General features: G+C 43.3%; 1 protein-coding gene across 16 annotated transcripts in view; it reads right to left on the reverse strand.

The window, feature by feature from the left end:
• Nucleotides 1-23,888, reverse strand: part of FOXN3 (forkhead box N3) — a 326,921-nt gene that overhangs the window by 103,274 nt on the left and 199,759 nt on the right. For all 16 annotated transcript variants that reach the window (XM_075065625.1, XM_075065618.1, XM_075065613.1 and 13 more), the window contains exon 4: nucleotides 8,268-8,332. In XM_075065625.1, coding sequence (XP_074921726.1) covers nucleotides 8,268-8,332 — 65 coding nt within the window. The remainder of the gene's footprint in view (nucleotides 1-8,267; nucleotides 8,333-23,888) is intronic.

Below are 23,888 nucleotides of genomic sequence, written 5' to 3' on the forward strand. Positions count from 1 at the left end.
AGAGAGAAGAATCAAAGATCCCGGCACCCGGTCGCAAATCCCGGCAACCAGATCCCAAGAGGAGGTCTCCCTCGCTGAACAGAGTCCCCTTGGCACGCCGCTCCCTAGGCTACCAACCGTCGTAACTCAGCGGCACCGTCATACATACGCGCCGATCACAAGATGCTACCCAGGCACCAGCTCCAACTATACCAGCAACCGCTACCCGGACCAGCGACTCCAGGAGCCGCACACACAGGCAACCGCAGGTCCAGCCTGGTCGACTCTACCGGCACCAGCGCTGGCATCGCAAGTCCCGTCCCGGCACCGAGTACGACTCAACTGGCACCGTCTCCGCACCGGGCAGGTCGGTCATAGGGCGCTGGGATTTAGCGTATTCCTCTTCGCTTCCCCCCATGGCCTCCCACAAGAGCTCTGTATCCTCGCCGGGCTACAGGCGTTTATTTGACTCTGAAAGACCTGCCGGCTATCTTCCGGAAGGTCGCCAGAGAGAGGCCCGCAGCAGTGGGGCTTCAGGACCCCCTGTGACATCATCAAGCCAGGAGGGCTCAGCACGTTCCACGTCGCCTGACCCAGAGTCGGAGGGCTCCAGAAGTGCTAGCGTCACGGCCCCCACCATACCCCTGAGGAGGCCGACAATGCCCATTTACGCATACTGCGGAAAATCTCAGTGAGCTGAACCGGTACTTAAAGGTGGCGAGACGGTACAGACCCACTCTTGCCAGGACTCTCTTCATCTTCCTCCCACTGAATGAAGCCAGTAGCGGGAACAGACATCCACGTCCAAACCCCCCCTGGACCTGAAGGGCAGCACCAAGAGACCTCTCAGGCGAGTGGCGTTGCAACATGACATTCAGGCTGAGGAGGTCTCTCGCGAGACTGAGAGCACGTGTTGTAGCAAGTTACCTTACGTCTGACGCACCTCACAGTGTGTGCTTGACCTTTATAAAAACGTAACAGACACGCCAACCACCATACTGGGCGTCTCGCGCCCGTCCGTCCCCCACCGCCACGAGGAGGATAGAACGTAAAATACATGGTCCCATCTAAGGAACTACGAACTAACCTATATGTCCACCCACGCCCATGTCTCCATCGTTGTTCAATCTGTGAACGAAGAGGGAAGCCACAGGCAAGAAGCGCCCACCCATCCAAGGAGCAAGACAGGATGACCACCCACTGGGCGCAAGGTCATATTTCTGCCGGAGTCATTGCAAGCGCGAGTTTCTAACAGCAAGTATCTACTACAGCCGCTACTGCTTAACACATGAGACAGCGCTTGGATAAATTCAAAAGCTCCTCCAGCAAGCGCTACGTCAGGAGTTCGTCACCTTCTGGCACGAAGGAAGATGTCGCATGCACTTACCTTACAGGCGCAGCTGGACGCGGCCAACTCTGACTGCCGACAACTGGCTACGGCTTCGGGACGATGGTCGTATCTCCTGGCTGCAGATATCTCTGGCTTCTCCGGAACCACCAACTTATCTCAGGAATCCCGATAGGAGTCCAGGCTGATCTCAGGATAGAAACCCGCGCTCAGAAAGCGACACAAGACACTGAAAGATAAACAGGGTCATTATGCGGCTCTTGGAATGCATCGCCGTGACACAGCGTAGACTCTTCCGCCGCAACAACAACACATCGTAGGCCTTTCCCCGGCCAGACAGAGACAAGGCTCTGTCAGGCGCGCAATAGAAATGGCAGGCGCAGACAGTCGGGTAACACAGGGGGGTCAGGGCCAGGCCTACCAAGCCTCTCCGGCTCGAAGCCCTCATTTTGAAGATACACCCGAGGGCAATGTACAGTTTCCTCCGTGAACCTCTCCACCCTTCTCCGACCGCTCTCCATACTTCCTCCCTGCGTGGCGCCGCTCACTTCAGACCGTTGGGTCCTCCGCACGCTGCGGTTTGGTACACACCTGCAGTTTGCCTCGTACCCGCCTTCCCGCCCCCTCCTCGTCCCTCTTCAGGACCCCTCTCACGAGCAGATCCTCCTCCAGGAGGTGCAAACGCTCCTCGACAAAGGTGCCATTCAGGAGGTTCCACAAACGAGGAATGGCAGAGGGTTCTACTCCCGCTACTTCTTGATCCCCAAGGCAAGGGAGGTCTGCGACCACATGCCTCGACCTCCGCGGACTCAACAAATATTTACTGAAGTTGAAATTCTGCATGGTTTCCTTGGGACCATTATCCATCCCTGGATCCTGGAGACGTGGTACGCCGCCTGCAACATGCAGACGCCTATTTCATGTCGCCGTTTCCCCGCCCCATACGAGCTTCTTGCGCTTTCTCATAGGCAGCCGTTCATTATCAGTCACGGTCCCTCCGTTCAGCCCTCGTCGGCCCCGAGAGTGTTCACGAAGTGCATGGCCGTAGTCTCGCCTTCCTGTCGCGCAGCTGGGTCACGTATTTCCCTACCTACGACAGACTGGCTTATCCGAGAGGCCGTCAGCAAGCAGGTGCTCTCCGACGTCCGCATGATCACCGCCTTTTCGCGAACCTAGGCCTGATGCTAAACGTGGAGAAGTCCATTCTTCCCCTACCCAGAGGATAGAATTATATCGGCGCCGTCCTGGACTCTACCACGGCCAGCCACTCGTGCTTTTCCCGATTCCAGGTTTTGACGGACATCATCCGGAGGTTAAGCAGCACCTCTAACTTCTATCGCACCTGCCTGACGCTCTTGGCCACATCGCGGCCTGCACTTTCGTGATGGAGCACCAGCCAGCTCCGGCTCAGACCTCTTGCAGTCGTGGCTCATTCCTCAGCTATGCCTAGCCAGGCGACCGTTGATACCGTCATCACAATCCACGGACGTACTCTACCCCTCCAATGTGGCTGAGATCCATCGTCCTTGCGGGGCGCACCATACCATCCTCCAACAGCCCTCTGAATGTCCCTCACATACAGACGGACCATACACTCAGTTCGGGACGTATGGGTGGGAGCTTCACCTTGGCCGTTGAGGACGCAGGGTCGCTGGTCTCCTCCGATCTGCTTCTCCTATCAACGTCCGAAGAATTGAGAGTGGTCCGCCTTGCTTGTCAAAGCCTTCCATCGGCAGATCCGAGGCGGCTGTGTCTCGGTTTTATAGACAACACCACAGCAGTGTACTATGTCAACAAGCAGGCGGGACAGATCTCCTCTTTGTGTGGGAGGCCATAATGTTGTGGACTTTTTGTATAGCCCACTCAGTCCATCCTAGTCGCTGTGTCGGGAGGCCATAATGTTGTGGACTTTTGTATAGCCACTCGTCCACCTAGTCGCTTCCTTTCTCCCGGGCGCCAATACCTAGCGACCATCTCAGTCGGTCTTTCAGCTCCCACGAATGGTCCTTTCGCCGGACGTGCCCTTACACTTTTCCGCAGGTGGGCAATCCCCACATGGACCTTTTTGCATCTCGCATGAAACAGGAAGTGTCCGATGTTCTGCTCCTCTCCAAGGCCGTGAGCGGGCTGGTAGCGGATGCTTCCTGATTCCGGGGGAAGCACCTCTTTTACACTTCCCTCCGTTCTCATTGATCTCAAGTCTCTTCTGAAGGCGCGCAGGGACGACCACTTGATTCTCATTGCTCGGCATGGCCACTCAGCATTGGTCTCTTGTCCTGGACCTGTCGGTAGTGGGACCTGTTCCCCTGCTCTTCACCTGGACCTGATCATGCAGGACACGCCGCTTTGTCACCCGGACCTTCAGTCCCTTCATTCTCGGCGGGTCCTGCGTGGCTAACTGGTCCGAATGCACTGCTCTTCCCCAGTGAGGCAAGTACTTCTAGGAGTCGAAGCCTCATCTACGAGGACAACGTACGTAGCCAGTTGAAACGTTTCAGGTGCTGGTGTGCGGAAAAGTGCTTCCACCCTGCCGATGTTTCCATCCCGATCGTCTTGACTACTGTGGTCGCTCAAACAACAAGCCTGGCTATACCTCTCTCCGGGTTCACTTGGCGGCCATCTCCACTTTCCACAAGGAGCGACGGTCCGTCGTCTTCACACCCATTGGTGACTAGATTCTCGAAGGGCTGGAGCGCCTTTACCCCCAAGTCCGTCATCCAGCCCCTCCTGGGATCATCAACGTAGTGTTGTCCGTCTTATGTCCCCCCCGTTTGAACCGCTGGCTACGATGATTCCCCTCTCTATTTGTCTGAAAACGGCATTCCGTGGCCGTCACATCCTAGGCGCGTATCAGAGCTGCGCGCACTCGTCGTGGACCTCCGTACACGGTGTTCCACGAGACAAGGTGCAACTGAGGCCACACCCTGCATTCCTCCCCAAGGTTGTCTCGACTTCACGTTAACACAGGACATATTCCTTCCCGTACTTTCCCAAACTCATTCTTTCATAGGGACAACAATTGCACTGCCTAGAGTGTGCAGGGCGCCACCTTTTATAAGAAAGAACCAAGCTGTTCCGCAAGTCCACTCAGACTCTTTGTCGCAATAGCTGAACGGCTCAAGGGTTGCCAGTACCTCCTCACAGAGGATCTCCTCGTGGGTGACGTCCTGCATTAAGAACTTGTTGACGACCTGGCCCATCTCCCTTCGGGGCGTGTACTGCGCATCTAATACTAGAGCCCAGGCATCAATGGCGTTCCTCGCACGAGTTCCCGTCCAGAGAATCTGTAGGCAGCGACCTGGTCCTCCGTGCAACCTTCGCTACCCATTATGCCTGTCCAGCAGTCCAGGATGATGCGGCCTTTCGGCTCTGCCGTGTTGCGCACTGTGACCTCTCACTCCGACCCCACCGCCTAGGTAAGGCTTGGGAATCACCATACTGGAATGGATATGAGCAAGCACTCGAAGAAGAAAACACGGTTACTCACCTTGTAACTCTTGTTCTCGAGATGTGTTGCTCATATCTTCCATACCCCCTCCTTCCCACTGTCGGAGTAGCCAGGCAAGAAGGAACTGAAGGAGCAGGAGCGGCCAGCCAGGTATAGTATATCACCCGCCAAAAGTGCAGCCACTCAGGGATGCACCTGACCGCACCGCTAGGACGTTGCTAGGGTAAAAGTTTTCCGACGAATGTGCATGCGCGGCACGTACACCTACTGGAATGGATATGAGCAACACATCTCGAAGAACAAGAGTTACAAGGTGAGTAACCGTGTTATTCTGTGACTTTCCACAACCACTGTGAAATTCCCCAGCTGCAGTGGCTGTGTGGCTGACCCTATAGCTGCCACACCAGACGCTGCTGGAGCCGCCTCCCAACCAGCTGCTCAGCAGCCCATGGGGCTGGCCTCAGGACACCCCTAGTGCAGCAGTGACCCAGTGCAACTCAGATTTAGTCATGGGCATTTTTAGTAAAAGTTATGGACAGGTGACAGGCCGTGAATTTTTGTTTATTGCCCATGACTTTTACTAAAAATACCCATGACTAAATCTTAGCCTTAATTATGACCATAGTACTCCAATACAGTGGGGGAAAAAAGCAGCTTTTAAGAAGTGGCTGTGGCGGGGCCTTGACAACAGGAAAAATAAAAAAAGTTCATTCTTTCATTTTCTTTGGCCCCAGGTTGTAGAGCAAAGTCAGGAATCAGATAACACAGAGCTCCCCAAAGAAGAAACTGATGCAGCCATCTTATTCTCAGGGAAGTTAAATGGAGAAGGGACACCTCATATCAATTTTGGGAGATGAACTAACGCTCTTGGACAAGGGGCAGGGAAGAAAGCCAGAACAGGATTAGTCCTCTGTTCTTTTTACATCAAAGACATAATGACTATAGGACAACCACACTCCATTGAACTTCTGTTATTTCTTCTTCTTTCCCTATTTTGATGTCTGCAGATAACAGGTTTCTCAGTCACCATTTTCCCTTGGGAGACTTTATAACGGTTAAAATTGCTTTGCCAAATCATTGAAGTAAAACACGGATGGAAACAGGAAGAGATGTCAGTCTCTCTCAGCTAAGAAAAGCTAGTAACACAGTGGAGTTTTCCTCTCTTTAGCCTCCCAAAACCAAGGACACTTTTCTTAACAGTGCCAATGAAGTGGAGTGTCCCCAGTGTCTAACAAGTTTTGTTTACTAAACTTTGGGGCAGTCACTTCAGACTACCCTCTGTAATACCAAATGAACATTCTGTATTTAACTAGACGCTTATCACGAAAGGTATTTTAAAAACCCTTCCTGTTATCTTACTTTTCCCAATCAAAAGTATGATTCCTTGGAAACAGAAGCATAAGCAGAAACTAGCAGTTGAGTTAATTTCACATGTGAATGTCTGGTTCTCCTGTTTCCAAGAAAATGGATAGGGATTGGCAGAGTAAGGGGTTTTAAAATGCTATCTGGGTGCAGGGCTTCACTGTAGCCTCTCTTTTCCTCATCTGAAATCCCCTTCCACCCACCGACCCCATTTACATCAAGATTAGACTGGAATGATCACCTGTAGCAGCAGCAGGAATGTTTTCTTGCTACTTGCTGAGATATACAGATATAAGCACCCATTTTTAAAAATAAAGCCAGAGATCTGAAGGAATTTTTGACTCGTCTACAATATTTCAGATTGGAGCATAAAGTATTAAGGGAAACATCTCAGACACTTTGTCCCCTCGCTCCTTTCCCCTCCCCCCATCCTGTAATGGTGTATGGGTTTGGGACAGAATATTGGCTAACTTGTTCCATTTGATGTGGCTATGCTGAATACCAGCCCTACTGAAAGCTTTGCTAGTCAATTGATTACTCAATAGGCGGTTGCCTGTTTTTGCAATGAGAAAGGGCTGGAATATCTGCTGAGGTGTGGGGAATGCAAAATAGCTATATTGACTTCATAAATATCTTGTAATATAAGAAAAGGGAGGTCAACATTTGTGCCATCCAAACTTGACAATATATTTTTCTAAGGTAACAACGGAAAAAATAGTATTAGGGATACATCTAAACAGCTTACTCAATCACAGACAAGCCCTGAATGAGTGAAGAGGAAACTTTTCTAGAATATTAGACAACTCCCCCCCCCCCATTCCTTCCAATATGGTCTTGTGACCGTGAGGACATCAAATCCATATTGTCCTTACAAAAAATTAAAGGATCCTACTTCTGTAAGCTGTACTGTCTCCCAGAAGTAATGAACAGCCTGAAGCTTCCAATTAAATACATCAGAACACACTATAACAAAGATACTAGAAAAAAAATGAAGATGGAAGGCTTTAGAAATATGCAGAAAACTAGCTAAAAAATATTCTCTGTTGAACTGCAGTAGTTTATTACCATGTGGGGAGGAGAGCTGCCACATTCCACTCTTTTCTATTTTGTGACCATGTTTGTATATATAATTGTGTGAGCCATTGACTTCAATGTTAAATCCCCTCTTGATCTCTGGGACATTTTACAGGGTTGGAGTACCTTCATTTATAATGGAAGCTACCTGCATAAAACTTTCAAGCACTGAGGAATAAGATCCCAAAATTGATACATTTCACAGGCTGATCTCAATACAAAAGTTATAACTTGTTTGTTCCAGAACAGAAGAGTCTTATGAAAAGTCTGCAAGTTATTTCCACAAATAAACAAACTGAGATAATTTGGGGACAGAGTTTTCTTTTAATGTTCCCAAGAAACACTAACTATGAGGGAAGTTATACGTACACAGCCACAAAAACAAAAATACTCTTTCTGAAGAATAAAAATCTAATAGAACTTTCTGAAAACCTTTCCCTAACACCTATTAAACTCCCCAGACGACGTAGTTTTACGTAGTTTATTGTATGTCACACTGAAATAAAAACAAAAAATAATTCCAAAGTCCTATACAAATATAAAGAAGAATAAACACATTTTAACTTGGGGGGTTTTCTTTGATATAAATCATCTAATTATTTTCCCCACTATAGTGTTGACACATGGCCATCCGAAGAGACATCTTGGCATCAGCACAATTAGATAATACATGCTAGGAAGTAAAATAAAGTCTCTCTCTTTTTCAGGGAAGAATTTTGCTTCATCAACACAGTTTAAATTTTTCCTTGGACATTTTCTGCTGTGTACTCTCAATTTCACTCAAGAAAAAACTGTTATAATTTACAATAAGCAAATCAATCTGAGGAAGCAGAAAGCAGCAATTTTCACAGTCAATATCACTTTCGAGTAATAATTTGCTATTTTCATGAAACCAGGATTTAAAGAGAGCTGAAATAAAAGGAATCAGGTACAATGCAAATAAAACCATAAAGTCACTTTGAACTTCTTCCCCAAAAAGAATATGAAAATTATGATCACTGAAAATACGTTAATAAGCATAATTACTCAGGAGATGCATATATATCTATGCCCTACCTTGTAGAAGGGCTCCATTTCTCTTGAAAAAGGTGCTTCCTGGCCAAATGGGTGGACCTGATGTGCTAAAGGTAACAAGAAATAAGTGTAAAGAAAATCTTATTTACATTTACTCATTTACAAGTTACTATTTTAATGACGACCTTTCCTTTTAATGTGGTATCAACTTTGTCATGTTTTGACTTTAAAACAGGATCCAACATTCTCATATTTGATAAGTTGATTTAAGATTCACATTCGATTCACAAGGAAACATTCTTCAGCCTAGCCCTCCAGCCTCACGCTCACTCACATGCTAATTTAGAGAAAGAAAGGTAGTATGGGGGAAAAAAAGTCAAAAAAAATTTTTTAACTGAATTCACAATGCAACAAATATCCATTGGGGTTTTTAAAAGGCATCTACTACTGGAAAACAATATACTTTACAGCCAAGCATTTAATCCAAACAACCCACTTTCCCAGTTTAAAAGCAGTAGTATAAAAAAGGCTTAGCCAAATACTGTACTGTTTCTGTATTTTCATAGGAATATTACTTCCATGAAGAATGCCATGCATCAAGTGACATCACATTGTATCATCGTTAATAATCACATTAACAAGAATATAACTTCTATTGATATGGAGAGTAAGTTTAGGAGGCTGGTCAAGAGCCATGATTTTAAGAGACTTGTTTTATTAGTTATTATTTATTTATTTATTAGTTGAGGTAGCGCATAGGGCTCCAGTTATGGACCGGGACTGTACAAACACAGAACAAAAAAAGGGGGGCCTGCCCTGAGGAGTTTACAAGATAAGAATAAGGCAGAAGACAACAGTGGATTCCAACAGATGAGGAAGCACTAGGAAACAGTGAGACAATGAGCAGTGATACTGACACAGCAGTGGCCTAACGGTTAAGTTTTTGGTAGACAATTTTAAGGTGAGATTATGGATAATGAAGTTAGATAATGAATTTGCTTGGCAAATATTTATGGGGAGCTCCTCGCAAGCGCGAGGGTCAGCAAAGGAGAAAGCACAAAGGTGCTGGATTGAAAATTAAACAAATTGGAAATGAAGGCTGGCATCGTTTTCAGAGTGGAGGCAGGAGTCATCATCTTGACAGCCTATGACAGATCAGGTAGATGTAAGCAGCGAAGGGCCTCGAAAGTGAAGACAAGTAGTTTGTGTTTCACGAGACAGAGAAAGGGGAGGTAGTGAAGGGATGTACAGAGAGGGGTGAACATGGTCAAAGCAATGAGATAGGGAAATTACGTTTGCAGCAGTGTCCTGAGTGCAAATAAGCAGGGCAAGATTGCATTTGTTAAGTCAAGAGATGAGGAGGTTGACGTAGCTGAGATGAGGATGACTTGCAGACAGGCGTAAATCGTACAACAAGCTGCTACAGTGGGTCTCGCGATCATCTAGTTTGAGTAAGCTCCAGTCCATACAGAGTATTTCACACAGATTTGTGTTTTGCGGGAGGATTTAAAAAGAAATTGTGTGAAGTGCTGACTCAGAATTTGTAGTGCTTCCATTGCTGCCCTACTCAGAGACCAACATTTGAGATTTTTTTCCCCCTCCACCAAAAACTAGTGTCCTAATGCATTGTGATCTCTAAACAATCTGTTACACTGTATCTAATTATTCCTCACAGAACACTACCTACATAACTAATAGCAGCTTCAGCACACAGGGTACTTCATGAGAAACAAATAGGACCTATGACAAGAGTTCCAACCAAAGAGTTTAAGGAAATAACAGATCTGCATGCAGGTTGACTTAGACTTTCAGCTTTCTGAGACAGAAAAACAGAGTACTATGCAACTTAGTGTGTGGAGGTATTTTGGAGGAGTCTTTAAAAAAACAAACAAACAGATCCTGTGTGAACACTAAAAAGCCACTGCACTTTATTAATAGTAGGGGTTACTCTATTTGTCAAATATTCCCCTTTCACCGTAGCTGTGCAATGTGATTTGTGTAAGTTGGTGCCCTAAAAAAGGCACCTGTATGTAGTGGTGTTTAAATAATTGTACTTGGGGAACCTTCAGACTGAAAGGCACTAAATACAAATAAGCTTTTATTATAAACTAGAAATCTCAGGTATGTTGATAGGGCTTAGGCATGGAGAGCATTTTAAACCACAAACTCTAGGGGGAAAAATATCTTTAAAACGAAAAGATGCGGGTGTAGCATTCTAGATGGAAGAAGAAAAAAAAGCATGTGTTAAAGGATGTTTATAACAAAGTCATGACATGGGCTGCAAAAAAGTGCACCGAAGCTTTTTAAAAAAACCCCAACAACTAAATAACTCCTTCTCTGCCCCCCGCCCCCCAAAAACCCCAGACATATATTTACACTGTAAACTCATCTTGAAACAAGCACCATGGAACATAAGAACATAAGAACGGCCGTATCGGGTCAGACCAAAGGTCCATCTAGCCCAGTATCTGTCTACCGACAGTGGCCAATGCCAGGTACCCCAGAGGGAGTGAAACTAACAGGCAATGATCAAGGGATCTCTCTCCTGCCATCCATCTCCATCCTCTGATGAACAGAGGCTAGGGACGCCATTCTTTACCTTTCCTGGCTAATAGTCATTTATAGACTTAGCCACCATGAATTTATCCAGTTCCCTTTTAAACATTGTTATAGTCCCAGCCTTCTCAACCTCCTCAGGTAAGGAGTTCCACAAGTTGATTGTGCGCTGTGTGAAGAAGAATTTTTCATTTGGTGACCCCTGGTTTTGTTATTCTGGGATGTAATCGTTTTCTTTATCACTTTTACATCACTCCGTTTTATACCTCTATTCTCCTCTTGTCTCTGTCTTTTCCAGGAAGAGCTGTCTTTTATTTCTCATATGGGACCCGTTCCTACCTAATCATTTTCGTTTGCCTTTTCTGCACTTTTTAGTGCTGGATTATCTTTTTTGAGGTGGGGACACCCTGTACGTTTCGAGATGTGGGGCTTCCATGGCTTTCTTAGTGGCAATATTTTCTCGTTCTTATTCTCTATCCCGTTTTTTATGTTCCACATCCTGTTTGTTTTTGACCACTCTGGCCTGCATGGACTCTTCAGGAATATCACGATGAGTAGATCTTTTTTTGCTGTTGTAGTATATTGCCATATTGTATGTCTTGGGGTTTTTTTTCAGTGCATTACTTTACTTATCCACATTATTTATTGTGCCATTTTTGTTGCCTCATTTGTTTGTGAGATCTTTTTAGAAGGTTCTTCACAATCTGCTTTGGTCTTAACTTTTGAGTGTTTAGTTCTCTGCCAACTTTGCCTTTCACTGTTTACCCTTTCTCAGTCATTTTGTAAATTGCTAGGCTGGTCTAGGACTGCTGGGGACACCACTAGTTACCTCTCCATTTGAGAGTTTACCATTCTTCCTACCCTTTGTTCCTGGTTTTAAACCAGTTCTCCATCATAAGGGACCTTCCTTTTTCCATGACGGTTTTTACTAAGGCTTTGGTGAGGGCCTTGTCAGCTTTCTGGAAATTAAGTCACTATGTCCTGGATCCATCTTGTCCTTGTTTGTTTGCTTTCAAAGACTCTAATAGTTGTAAGACTATTTCCTTTACATGAACCCTGTTGACTATTGTTACGTTTATGTTTTTCTTGTGTTGACATTTTTTTTTTACTTTGTTATAATTTGCGGTCTGCATTGATTTCGTCTGTAATCCGGGATCATCTGAGCCTTTTTAATATGGTATTCTTAGTAACTTCGTCATGGGTACGAGTGTTTTAAGGCAGGTTCACTCATATAGTTCCGCATTCACATCTGAGTTTTTCAGAACTCTGGTGAATGCGTCTGGTCTCCGGTGATGTGTTATGTTTGAGTTTTCAATTATTCAACTCTTGTGACTTATCTGTGACGTCTCGATTTGTCACCTAAAGTGGATCAGGTTTGGGAATCTCCTACATCTCAAGCCGTGAAGGACTGTCCCTTTTTTTTTTTTTTTTTTTTTTTTTTTTTTTTCTTTTTTTTTTTTTTTTTTTTTTTTTTTTTCAAGCAAGAACCATTTAGTTTTCTAGCAATGGACTTATGCGTCTTTAAGCGCTCTTGTTATTTTTTTGTTGTCCGCGGCCCACTGGTGTTTTAGCAGGCCTCCTGCTTCTGATGATACTTTAAAAACATTTGTTATTACCTTGTGGAGCTTTTTGGCTAGCCATTCTCTCAAACTCCTCTTTGGCCAGTGTTTGTGCTCCTTTCTATTTGCCTCACTAGGATTTGACTTCCACTTTTTAAAGGAAGTCTTTTTATCTCTCACTGCTTCTTTTACATGGTTGTTAAGCCACAGTGGCTCTCTTTTAGCATAAGTTACTGGATACAAAGAAGTTCCCTAGATGCAAATCCAAACACAAATTAAAAAAAACAAAAACATACTTTTCAGGAAGATTAAGCTATAGCAACTTCTGCTACATCAGTTACCAATCCACCCCCATCTCCTCCATCTTTGGATCCACGGTCTAAAGAAAGCAACACACCATTTCTGTTCATTACTTTTTTCTCTCTTTTTGTGTGACTACTACTACTACATAAAATTGAGTGAAATGGAAAACAGATGCCTATTGTTACATTTGCATATTAGCAAGGTTCTGATAAAATGTCATGAATAAAAACCACACTAGTTTTCAAAAAAAAATTATTCTGCAGAGACTTTTGTGCTAACATATACATGTTTCACTGAGTGACTCATTTAAATAAAGTATTAATATATAGTCTGTAAAAGAACTCAAGTCAATAACGTGGGAATAAAAGCCTTTTATAGCGCAGGAGAGAATTAACCACAATAGTATTACAGAATCATTGTAACCAGTGTGAAAATAGTGTATGTATATGCATGCACATATCATGCACTTACCTACCTACAGGTGAATGACTACCAACATCCTTGCTGTACATCTTACCTTACAAATCAGGGCACTGATGCTTCAAGGTGTTGGACACTATGAATTCACATGGAAGTAAATGACAGCACCTTGTAGGACTGGGCCCTAAGTTTATAAGACCTCACTGAGTCTAGAATCATCTTTGGGGTTGACACATGGCAAAGTTGCAAAATGAGGAGGAAAATATGCAGCACAAACTTGTCCTGGGCAGTGGGCTAAATGTGACCTTCTTAGTCTTATGTAGAAGGTTCCCATGTAAAATTCAGTGGAATCCTGAAGTGAAGTTTTAATGACATTTTCTCATATTAGAGTAACTTGGGATAGGAAGGGGGAGCAGAAGAGAGATTAACTTATATTTTTGACTAGACATAATGTCTACGATGTAGGAAACAGAAAGCAATGATGGATTTACCTTGTAATTTCCTGAAACTGAAAAAACCCAGAGACTCACATGAAAAACCAATCTGAGCCAACCTGAGCCCACTGAGATTGAGAAAATTGAGTGCAGATCTCCAGAGATGAAATTTGAAAATTCAAATGGGTAAGCAGCGTGCCAGAGAGTGAGAGAGATCAAGATTTTCAATAATAAGCCTCAGTGTTTGCAGAACTGAGCTCACGTTTAACTAAAACTGGTAATTGATGGATAAATTAGCTTCCAGTTCCCAAATTCTTACACACAAAGTCTCAGGTGGTATTAACTGTTAATATTTAGTTCAATTTGAGACACGAGAGTTAAACAGTCTCTCAGTTTTAAAGTATTCACTATTTGCTTCCTCTCTGTTTCTGATGAAGTCAATATTTGGAAAAGCTCACCCTACCCACACTGCCTATGCTAAAAACACTCTTTAGGTCATCCAGAGTATTTTGGAGCTGCATTCGGTTGTCTATATAATTTGTAAACCACTTCAGGCAGAGACTATTTATCCTTCTGTTTTCTACAACAGTGAACACAAAATAGTAATCTAAATGCCATAGAGTATAAAAAAAAAAGTCATTTGTGACCAGCATATCCTAGTAATAATAATGTTACTTTTATACCACTTATTCTTAAGATTTTTTTTTAAACGTGTTCAACAGTAGTGAGATCCAGTTGTTTAGATTCTCCTTGAATAAATCCTCTTCTGGCTACTAGAAATACTGAACTTTTAAGCAAAAGAACACCGTACTACCATTTAGTGTGAGGTCCACTTCAAATGTGACGTAGGGTTCAAAAACTAGAAACTGATCCAGAAAGAAAGCAACAGCTATTTTAAAGTTGCTATGATTTGAAGCCATAAAACACCCTTCACTGTCTTATTATTTTAAAAGTTTACAGTTTAATGAATCTGTGACAGGATATGCTTTGTTTGTCTTATTTAGAACAGTCTGCAAACCATACAGTTCTACAGCATTCAGTATCAGGTTTTTCTTCAGTATCACAAAACTGTTTTAATGCTGTATTCTAAAGACAACAGAATATAAATTAACATTAGTCAGAAATACGAACTGTGAAGTGGAAATACACAATACTTGCGGAGCTAACTAAAGTAAGAGTTTGAATAGGACATTGTTGCTGGGAAACAACTCTGAGGTTCTAAGAACTTCTGGCCTAATGCAGATTTGCTTTATGTAGTCAGTATTAAACTGTAACTAAAAGGTCTAATCAAAGTAATATCCCATTAGTAGATACAAATGTAGTTTTTTTTACTTGTTTTTGGCTTTAATGACACAAGAAGATTTTAAAATGTAATCAAGGTCTGTCATCTGAAGCACGTCACAACAACATACTGGAGAGAATATGGGTAAGAATAGATTGCATCTGAGGAAATACATAGAAGCACAAACAGTCCTCTTGTTGCAGGACAATCATTCTGTTACCTGCATTTTGTGCAAGATAAATTGAAGATTCAATTCTACTCTCAACTATAGGACAGTTAATGCAAAATGCACACTAACAGTAGAAGATTTTACAACTATATGGGGATGCAGGCCCATGCATTTAAGTTCAGGCTGAATCCCTCTGAATCCAATCAGTCATTCTAACTATGGTATGTATGTAAATTCCTCTCAGTAGGACACTGCATGGTTAAGAAAATCACCATCCATGCAGTAAGCTATCAACAATAAATGGCTGAGTGAAGTCAAGTCAATGGCATTTTTTGGCCTATACGGTAACTTTTGAAGATCCAGGGGTATCAATGCGAAGAACTCTACTGATTGGGATGACATCTGAAAAAGCCCAATTTCCACTGAATCAGATGATTGGCTGATTTACCTCTCATGTCAAAATCTCACTAGGGAGTTTCTGGGAGTTGAAGAGAAGGACACATAGGGTTTGGGGCAAAACTGCTTGGAAATTTTCTGATAGGATATTGTGTGGTGAGGAGGTTGAGTCAGAAAAAGTTGATTCATATACATCTAACGCATTCTGCAGGAACATGTCAATTTTAACAAATGTTTTGGTTGGAAACAAGGCAGGCTGCCCAGCCCATAAGGCAACCAACCAGGAGCTTCTGATGTGTGAAATGAGGCTGGCTCACAGAAGCAATGAAAAGTGTGACCCTGTAGTTGAATTATTTCTATCAAAATGTATATCACGGATTTACAAGATCTTAAAAAGTGTATAGGCTGCAAGAGACTTAAAACAAGGAAATAAAACTCCTTTGTCTGCTGGAATTTACATTAGAACAAGGAGTCTGCATTTCTTACAGCAAAACAAAAGAGTAACACATAACTCCTCTTTCAAAGTTGCAGTATTTTACATTTATGCCAAAACTCCAGCCTGCCTCCTTTTCAGAAAGGCCTGATTAAACAGATTTCTCAAATTCAAACAAAACCAGTTGTATGAGTCCAAACACAAGAGTTAAGGTATGATGTGAATGGAGAGGAGGAAGGTAATAAATATGAGGCCAACAATGATTACTAAAATCGGGGGAGGGGAAGAAAAAAAAACAAAAACAAAAAACCACACGGAATATAATTTAAAATCCTTTTGAAGTAGGGAGTTATTAACAGAGACAAAATGTCAAGGGGAAAGGAATTCTATACCCCATGGCTAGCCACAACAAGTGGCAGGGTCCCTAAAAGGTGGGTAGTGACAGAGCAGATAACTGTCAAAATGAAGCTCTGAAAGGAGACTTAAATACTGCCTACACTGGTAAAGGCTCTAAAGATCAACAGCATCAGCTGAAAGCCAACACACTGCTTTATACACACTGAATATAAAGAACATGGGACAGGAACAATATGACCACAATTGTTTAGTTTTAGCTACTAGAAAGCATTTTATCTTTAAAGTCAGAAATTGTTACAATACCGTATGTTTGTACTCATTTAAAACCTCTGTCTTTGTAATTAAATAAACTTGTTTTATTTTTAATCTAAACTAATCCAATGTTGTGTTTAAAACGAGCTGTCTGGTAACTCCATTTAAAGTAAGGCCACGTCTACACTACGGGATAATATCGAATTAGCTAAAATTGGTTTTATAAAACTGATATTATAAATTCGATTTCATGCGGCCACACTAGGCACAGTAATTCGGCGGTGTTGTGCTTCGTCTATGTCCGAGAGCTAACCGTCGATTTCTCTGAAGCGTTGCATTGTGGGTAGCTCTTCCGTAGCTATCCCATAGTTCCCGCCATCTTCCCCCGCCCTTGAATTCTGGGTTGAATCATTATTGTCGTGGGTGGTTCTGGGTAAATGTCATCAGTCATTCCTTCCTCTGGGAAAACATCAAGCTGACAATCCTTTCTCGCCGTTTTTCCCTGGATTGCCCTGCAGACGCCCATAGCACGGCAACCATGGAGCCCATTCGCTTTTTTTTTTCCGGCAACGTATGTGTATGCTGGATGCCGGGAGAGGAGGCATACTCCAGCGCTACACAGCCATTCCTTGCTTTTGCCAATGATAGCAGAGATGGTTTACGGTTGTTCTGCTAGCCGTCTACTGCCGAGAAACCTGGCAATGAGATGACGGTTATCTCTCCTCTGTACTGTCGCTGCATCAATAGTGCCCCTGGCTGAAATGGCCGGGGGCGAACGCAAAGCAAAATTGGGATTGACTCTTGGGATTGAGTCATCCCTCCTTATGGTTCTAAAAATAGAGTCAGTCTGCTGTAAATGGCAAGTGTACTAGAGACCAGTGTATCGAGAGCACAGCGTCTCGTGTCCAGTAATTCACGGGGGGTGCCCTGCAACAACCCACCTCTTCCCTCCCTCCCTCCAACCTCCTTGGGCCTACCGGGTGGCAGTGTCCCCCCCCATTTGTTGTCATGGTTATAAAGAATGCAGGAATAAGAAACAGAGACTTGTTAGTGAGATAAAATAGGGGGAGGCAGCCTCCCGGGCTATGACAGTCCAGGCAGTACGGAATCTTTTCTTTACACAGGAAGGAAGGGGGCTGATGAACTCAGTCCCAGTTGCTATGATGAAGACCGTTACCAGACGTTCTGTACCATCTACTGGGAGTAACTGGGAGTCATTCCCATTTTTTTACCCAGGGCCCCTGGCCAGCCTCACCTGAGGCCAGCCCAGGAGCCACTCACGGGACTGATGGCGACGACGATATCAGTCATATTGTACCGTCTACACCGGGGAGGGAAGAAGGAGCCAATACTGCTCTTCACTGCTGCAGCATCGCGTCCTCCAGCAGCATTCGTACACATAGGTGACATTGAAAGAAAGTCAAGAAAGTGAAATTTCTTCCATTTTCTTTCACGTGGTGGTGGTAAGGGGGGAACTGAGGAGCTTTCCTACTTCTTTCACGCCAGACACTGTGTTTGAACCTACACGACACTGGGAGCTCAGCAAAGAATGCAAATACTTTCAAGACTCGCTGTGGACTTGTGATAGCTGGAGTCCCTCATGTACCCTCCGTCCATGGAGCATCCTTTGAGTCTCTGGCTTCCATTACGCTTGTCACGGCAGCGCTGTGTATCCTGGAGATTTTTTTCAAACGCTTTGGCATTTCGTGTTCTGTAATGGAAGCTCTGATACAACAGAATTTGTCTCCCCATACAAGCGATCAGATCTAGTATCTCCGTACGGTCCATGCTGGAGCTCTTTTTGGATTGAGACTGCATCGCCACCCGTGCTGATCCCGGCTCCACACTGGGCCAAACAGGAAATGTCATTCAAAAAGTTCGGCGGGCTTTCCCTGTTTACGCTGCCCGCTGCATCCGAGTCAGATCTCCAGAGTCGGTCAGTGGTGCACTTGTGGGATACCGCGCGCAGGCAATAAACGTCGATTTCCGTCCACACTAACCATTAATCGATATGTTATATCGAATTTAGCGCTACTACTCCTCTCATCGGGGTGGAGTACAGAAATCGATTTAAAGAGCCCTTTATATCGATATAAAGGGCGTTGTAGTGTGGATGGGTACAGCGTTAAATCGATTTAACGCTCTTTAAATCGATTTAAACGCGTAGTGTAGACCAGGCCTAAGAAACTGTTGAATATTGACCCTTTACAGGGGCGATGGACCTTTAATATCTGAATTGTCCAGGAAAGGGTGGGACAGTGCAGAACACATTTCTTGGGAAAATTCAGGATTGGGAGTATGTTGAGGTCACCTTGCTGGTAGTAATTGAGGCTGGTGGAAGCCAGAGTGTGGCTGGTGTGTTGCTGACAGGCTGCAGCTCTTAGGTTGTTTGTGAGTGGACCTATTTGGGAGCTACAGCAGCAAAGCACTGTGGGCATCCAAGATTGCAGGGCAGGCGGTGACACAATCCCTCACTGGTCTGGACTGCAGCTCCGAATGTAACACCATCAGACCTGATCTAAAGCCAGAAGTAGATAATGATCCTAACAATTACAGTCAGCTCTAAAGGAAGGCTCAGGTATTATTGGTATAAAAGTGAAAATGGAGATTAATAGCTACCACCTTTTTTTTCTGGTGAGATTTAGGACTGGCGGGTAATTGCCAAGTTCTCCTGTATCAAGATTTGGTAAGGACATGGCATACCCCAGTATTTTCCCAGTTTGCCTTCCTTGGTCTCAGAGTCATGGATTTTATATACTATGGAAATTCAAAGCTGTCGAGATTTTCTGCAGAGAAAGGGAGACTGGTTATTCAGAAAAAGGAGGAGGCTGATACTGGCTTGTTTCACATTCTCCTGCTGCTTTGGAGAAATGGCTGTGCAGTTGGGTTGAAAAGCCAAACATTTCAGCAGTCTCTGTGTATGCTTTTCTCTAATGTACCTCCTGTATACGGTCACGGAAGAGGCACTTACTCTATTGTTGATTGCCTCAGTGCTATTTGTAGTTCCTCTGCCACCTTTTAATTTGCCCTCGCCTATTCATTCGAACAGGAACCCAAGAGGAGCTTTCCCATTGCACTGGCTGTCTGCAAGGCTGAACAGATCCCAAAGGGAAGTCAACAATCACACTTTGTTATAGGTGGTAATGAAGTAGGAAATAGGAAGTGGCCTTTCTGACTTGCTGGTTTTCACTGAATGCAAGACAGGCATTTTTTGCCCTCAACAAGCTGGAAGAGTGCAGAAGATTTGGTCAACTCTTACTTTCTAACTCTCTTCAGGCGCCTGGAGTAACTCACAACAGGAAGACATAAGTGCTGGAACTAGAGATGCAGGGGGTGCTGCTGGACTCCCTGGGTTGAAGTGGTTTCCATCATATACAGGGTTTACAGTTCGGTTCAGCGGCTCTCAGCCCCCCACACTATACAAATTGTTCCAGCACCTCTGCAGGAAAAGTTATATTGGTCCACACACAAATCAGTGTGGAAGATTGAACACGTTCATTTTTACTCACTGCTGGTAGGATATTTAAATTTCCTTTATTAAAAAAAAAAGTCTAAAGAAGAACTGAAGCCTAGAGAATCATTGTGGTGGCTCCAGCAAATGAGCCTAGTACCATGACTGACAGGTCTGGTTCTGGCCCCAAAACTAGAATACAGACCCAATATCCACAGTATGAGGTTTGGGCAACATGGGAATGATGGGGAAATGACAGTTTATAGGAAAATACTTGAAAATTTCAATTCTTTTTGCAGTTCCTACCCCAATGGGAGGTGCTTCCTACCACCTGAGCATAAATAGGCCTGTTCTGATAAAACCAGTGCTGTTTAACCAAAGATAGAGGGGAGGAGTAAAGAGATCAAGGAACAAGTTTAATTTGGGTTTGAACTAATTCTGTTAGAATTGTTCAGAAACAGTTGTGTGTCAAATCAAGCTCTTGCAACTCAAGTGACTCTCGATCCAACATTTAGAGAAATGAGTTCCCTTATGCATAACAACTTAATTTATCCAAACCATGCATTGCACACACGTCTTCTGTATATTCAGAATTAAGCTTCAGTTATTTTCAGATACGTACAGTTTTATTCAAAAAAAAAAACAAAAAACCAAAACTTAAATATTCAGCACATCACCAAAACCACTCCCTGTAGTGGAAACGGCACTTAATTTTATCCACCTTAGCTATTTGTCCATTATTACAGGTTTTATTATTCTTAAAATGCCCCATGAAATGATGCAAAATGATCTTGTTGCATGTGAGTTGAAAATTCATGGATATTTACTATATTACTTTTGGGTATTTAGACTGTTTGAGTGTGCTTCTGTATACCAGGTGATTTAATCATCTTATGGCTACCCTATGAAATCTTGTGAAAGCAACACTTAAGTTTAGGCAATATCATTAAATCTACAAGGAAAGCATGTAGGGAACTGCAGGTTCAGAAACTCTGCTGACAGTTTGCTACTAATGCGTCCCTTTGGGAATGGGATGGGCAGGGACACATGTAGAACCCTGTGGAGGAGCCTTCCCCAGCAGTGCTCCCTGGCTCCCCTTTGTGGCAGGAACTCTGCTCCTCCACCCATGCAAAATCCCCTGTTGGGGCAGGGCAGAGGATTCAAACACAGAGCAAGCAGTAAATGCTCAAGGAGTGTATTCATTTTAGCAAGTACCACCAGCTCCTACCAAAAGTGGCTAATATCTTGCTCAGAATTCTTTTAGCTCACTAAATCCTGCCCCAACCCAGCCACAGAGCTATGACCCAGCTGAGTGAAAATGGAGTTACCACTTCCTCCCTTCAGAGAGGGAATGGAGCTCCTTAACTCTTCTTTATTCCTCTCCATTCATCACAGTACAGGTAACAGATCCTTCTATAACCGTTCTGCATTCACTTTGCTATATTCAACTTTACTGCCATTACTGGATGATAACTAGGCTGTAGTAGAGAAAGGGGTTAACCTGCTATAAATCCAGTTATATACACTGTGGTTATATTAAAGAATTTATCACCCAGATTATACTTTCTGAGCAATACAGCAGCTTTTATATACTGCTGCACTCGACTCAGACACACATTCTGGTAACAGGACAAGAATTTACAATTCCTGCCAACAACTTTCTGGTGGTTAATATCACAATTAGCTATTACCTAGCAACATTCAAGCAAGCTTTCTCCCACATCAAGAATCTCTACTCCTCAACCCACTAAAACAAAGGCTAATGAAAATACAGGAAAAATATTTTGAAAGTACATATTCTTACCATATTTCTCTGATTTTAATGAAAACTGATTACTTCAGAGATTTTTTTTTTTTTTTAACTACACAAAATCTTTACTCACTGGTCTCCGATTTTCCTGCAAGTGCCAAAGCATTATTTCAAGAGATTTATGACTTCCTAATAGCATTTTTTAATTTATAAAGATTAATCTAATATTATAGTAATGCTTCTCCTTCCCTTGCAGTTCCCCCTTTTATTGTCTCTGTATGACTCACCTGTTGTGAGATGTAGACTGTAAATCTTAGGACTGGGACATGATTTTCTCTGAAGGTGTTTATTTTTGAAGGAAAAATAATAAATGCTGATTTCCTGTGCATTCTAAATAAGTTTTGTGTAAGATGACATGACTGCCACAGGGTTTAAGCCTAGATCTTGAATAAAGTTAAACACAAGAGGAGAAAGCAGGCTCTAAAGAGCTTCAAAATCAGACAAAATGTATTGAAAACAAAATATATTTTGCTTTTTGAAGGAAAAATGTAGTGAGCTGATCAGGTTGTTGCACTCCCCAAAGACTGAATTGTGCATCTTCCCAGAGGAGCATTCTGGGGGTTCCCATTTAATGTTTTCTTACACCACCTTTTCTTCTCCTCATCACCATCTTCAAAACTTCAGAGCACAGGTCATCATTCTTCTAGTCCAGAAAAATTGGGCCAAGTTTCCTTTGGAACCCATCAAAGAGTCTCCTGTGATAGCCCAAGGGATCGTATCACTAGAGAGGTGTATGGAGCTCCTTTTTCCTCCGGATACTGTCTCTGTGGCCTCCAGCAAGATTATGGCCCTTTCTAATGGCTGAAAATAGCTTTATCAACACCAATAACAGAGTCAAAACCTGTACAAGGTAAGACAACTGACCTCTTATTCTTGTTTTGTTCTTTTCTAAAAGCTACAACTTTTTTATTTTTAAACTGACATCTCTATCTAGATGTTTGCATTTTGGACTAGATCTGTCAAACTAGTCACTACTTTCTACTTTAAATACTATAACATTTCTTTTGAGATCTTTGTTTTTCTAGGCTAAATATCAGAATAGAAAAAACTACCACATATATTTAGAAACTCATTGTGAGCCAAATGTACCACATTTTATAATTAAAAAGAAGATTTGTCTCCAAGAGAATCATGTTCATTGACTGCAGGAGTTTCTGGCTACCAGTCTCAAATTCTAATCCCAGTTTTACTACTAATTGAATATGTGGATTTTGGTCACGTCTCTTCACCTCTGTGCCTCAATTTCCACACTTGTAAAACAGGCACAATACTTACCTACCCTGCAATGCTGCAGGGAAGGATAATTATTTGTTGGATAGTATTGTGGAAACAAAGCACTAGGTGAGGGCTAAGTCTTTTTTTTTTCTTTTTTCTTTTAGTGTGTGTTTAGTTAAAGTTTACTTCATTTGTAGTAAGCATTATTCTCCCTCATCCCTTTCATTATTCTGGAGGAAGATAACATATTGGTGGATACAAGAGTTATGTAATTTATTGTTGTGTACTTATATGGCTCTCAATTCCTTACTTAACACAGTCAAGGTCTCTGTACAACTTAAATCCTACATAAGGATTGCACAAAGCAGGGGAGAGAGTTTTGGGGGTGTTGCTGGGTTGAGAAGCTGTTCAGGGGTTACTGTGCACCACATAACTGGTCTCTGTGCCAGCCTGTATAGGCAGAGAAGGTCACTTAGAGGATGAAACAAGAGACAAGCTAAGATCCCCTTTCATGGCCATTATGGGTATGTCTAAACTGCAATAAAAACACCTGGCTGGCTCATGCCAGCTGACTTGGGCTAAGGGGCTGTTTAATATAGGCATAGACTGTGAGGTGGGAGGGTCCCAGAGCTTGGACTGAGCCAGAATGTCTACATCTCAGCTAAACAGCTCCTTAGCTTGAGTCAGCTGACGCAGGTGTTTAACTGCAGCGCAGACATACCCTATGGGCCTTAGTACCAATATGGAGGGGCTGCACACCACAAGCTAGAACAGCAGCTGCAGTGGCCTAGGTTAGTGAAGGTGGGGTAAATTTGATTTCCCTACATTCCACCCCTTTAGGGATGGGATATGCTCAGGCTTCCAGCAAGTGGAACGAATTTCACATGCCATGCAGTAATAAGGAAGCGTCACTGTTCATATTTTCTTTAAAAACACAATTCCCAGTAAATTGAATTAAAGCAGCATTATCTTACAAAGTTAGGTAGAAGAAAAGCAGCTTTCCCAACAATCAACATTGCTTGGTAC

Source organism: Chelonoidis abingdonii, chromosome 4, assembly GCF_003597395.2.
Source record: "Chelonoidis abingdonii isolate Lonesome George chromosome 4, CheloAbing_2.0, whole genome shotgun sequence".
In the NCBI taxonomy this organism is placed as follows: domain Eukaryota; kingdom Metazoa; phylum Chordata; order Testudines; family Testudinidae; genus Chelonoidis; species Chelonoidis abingdonii.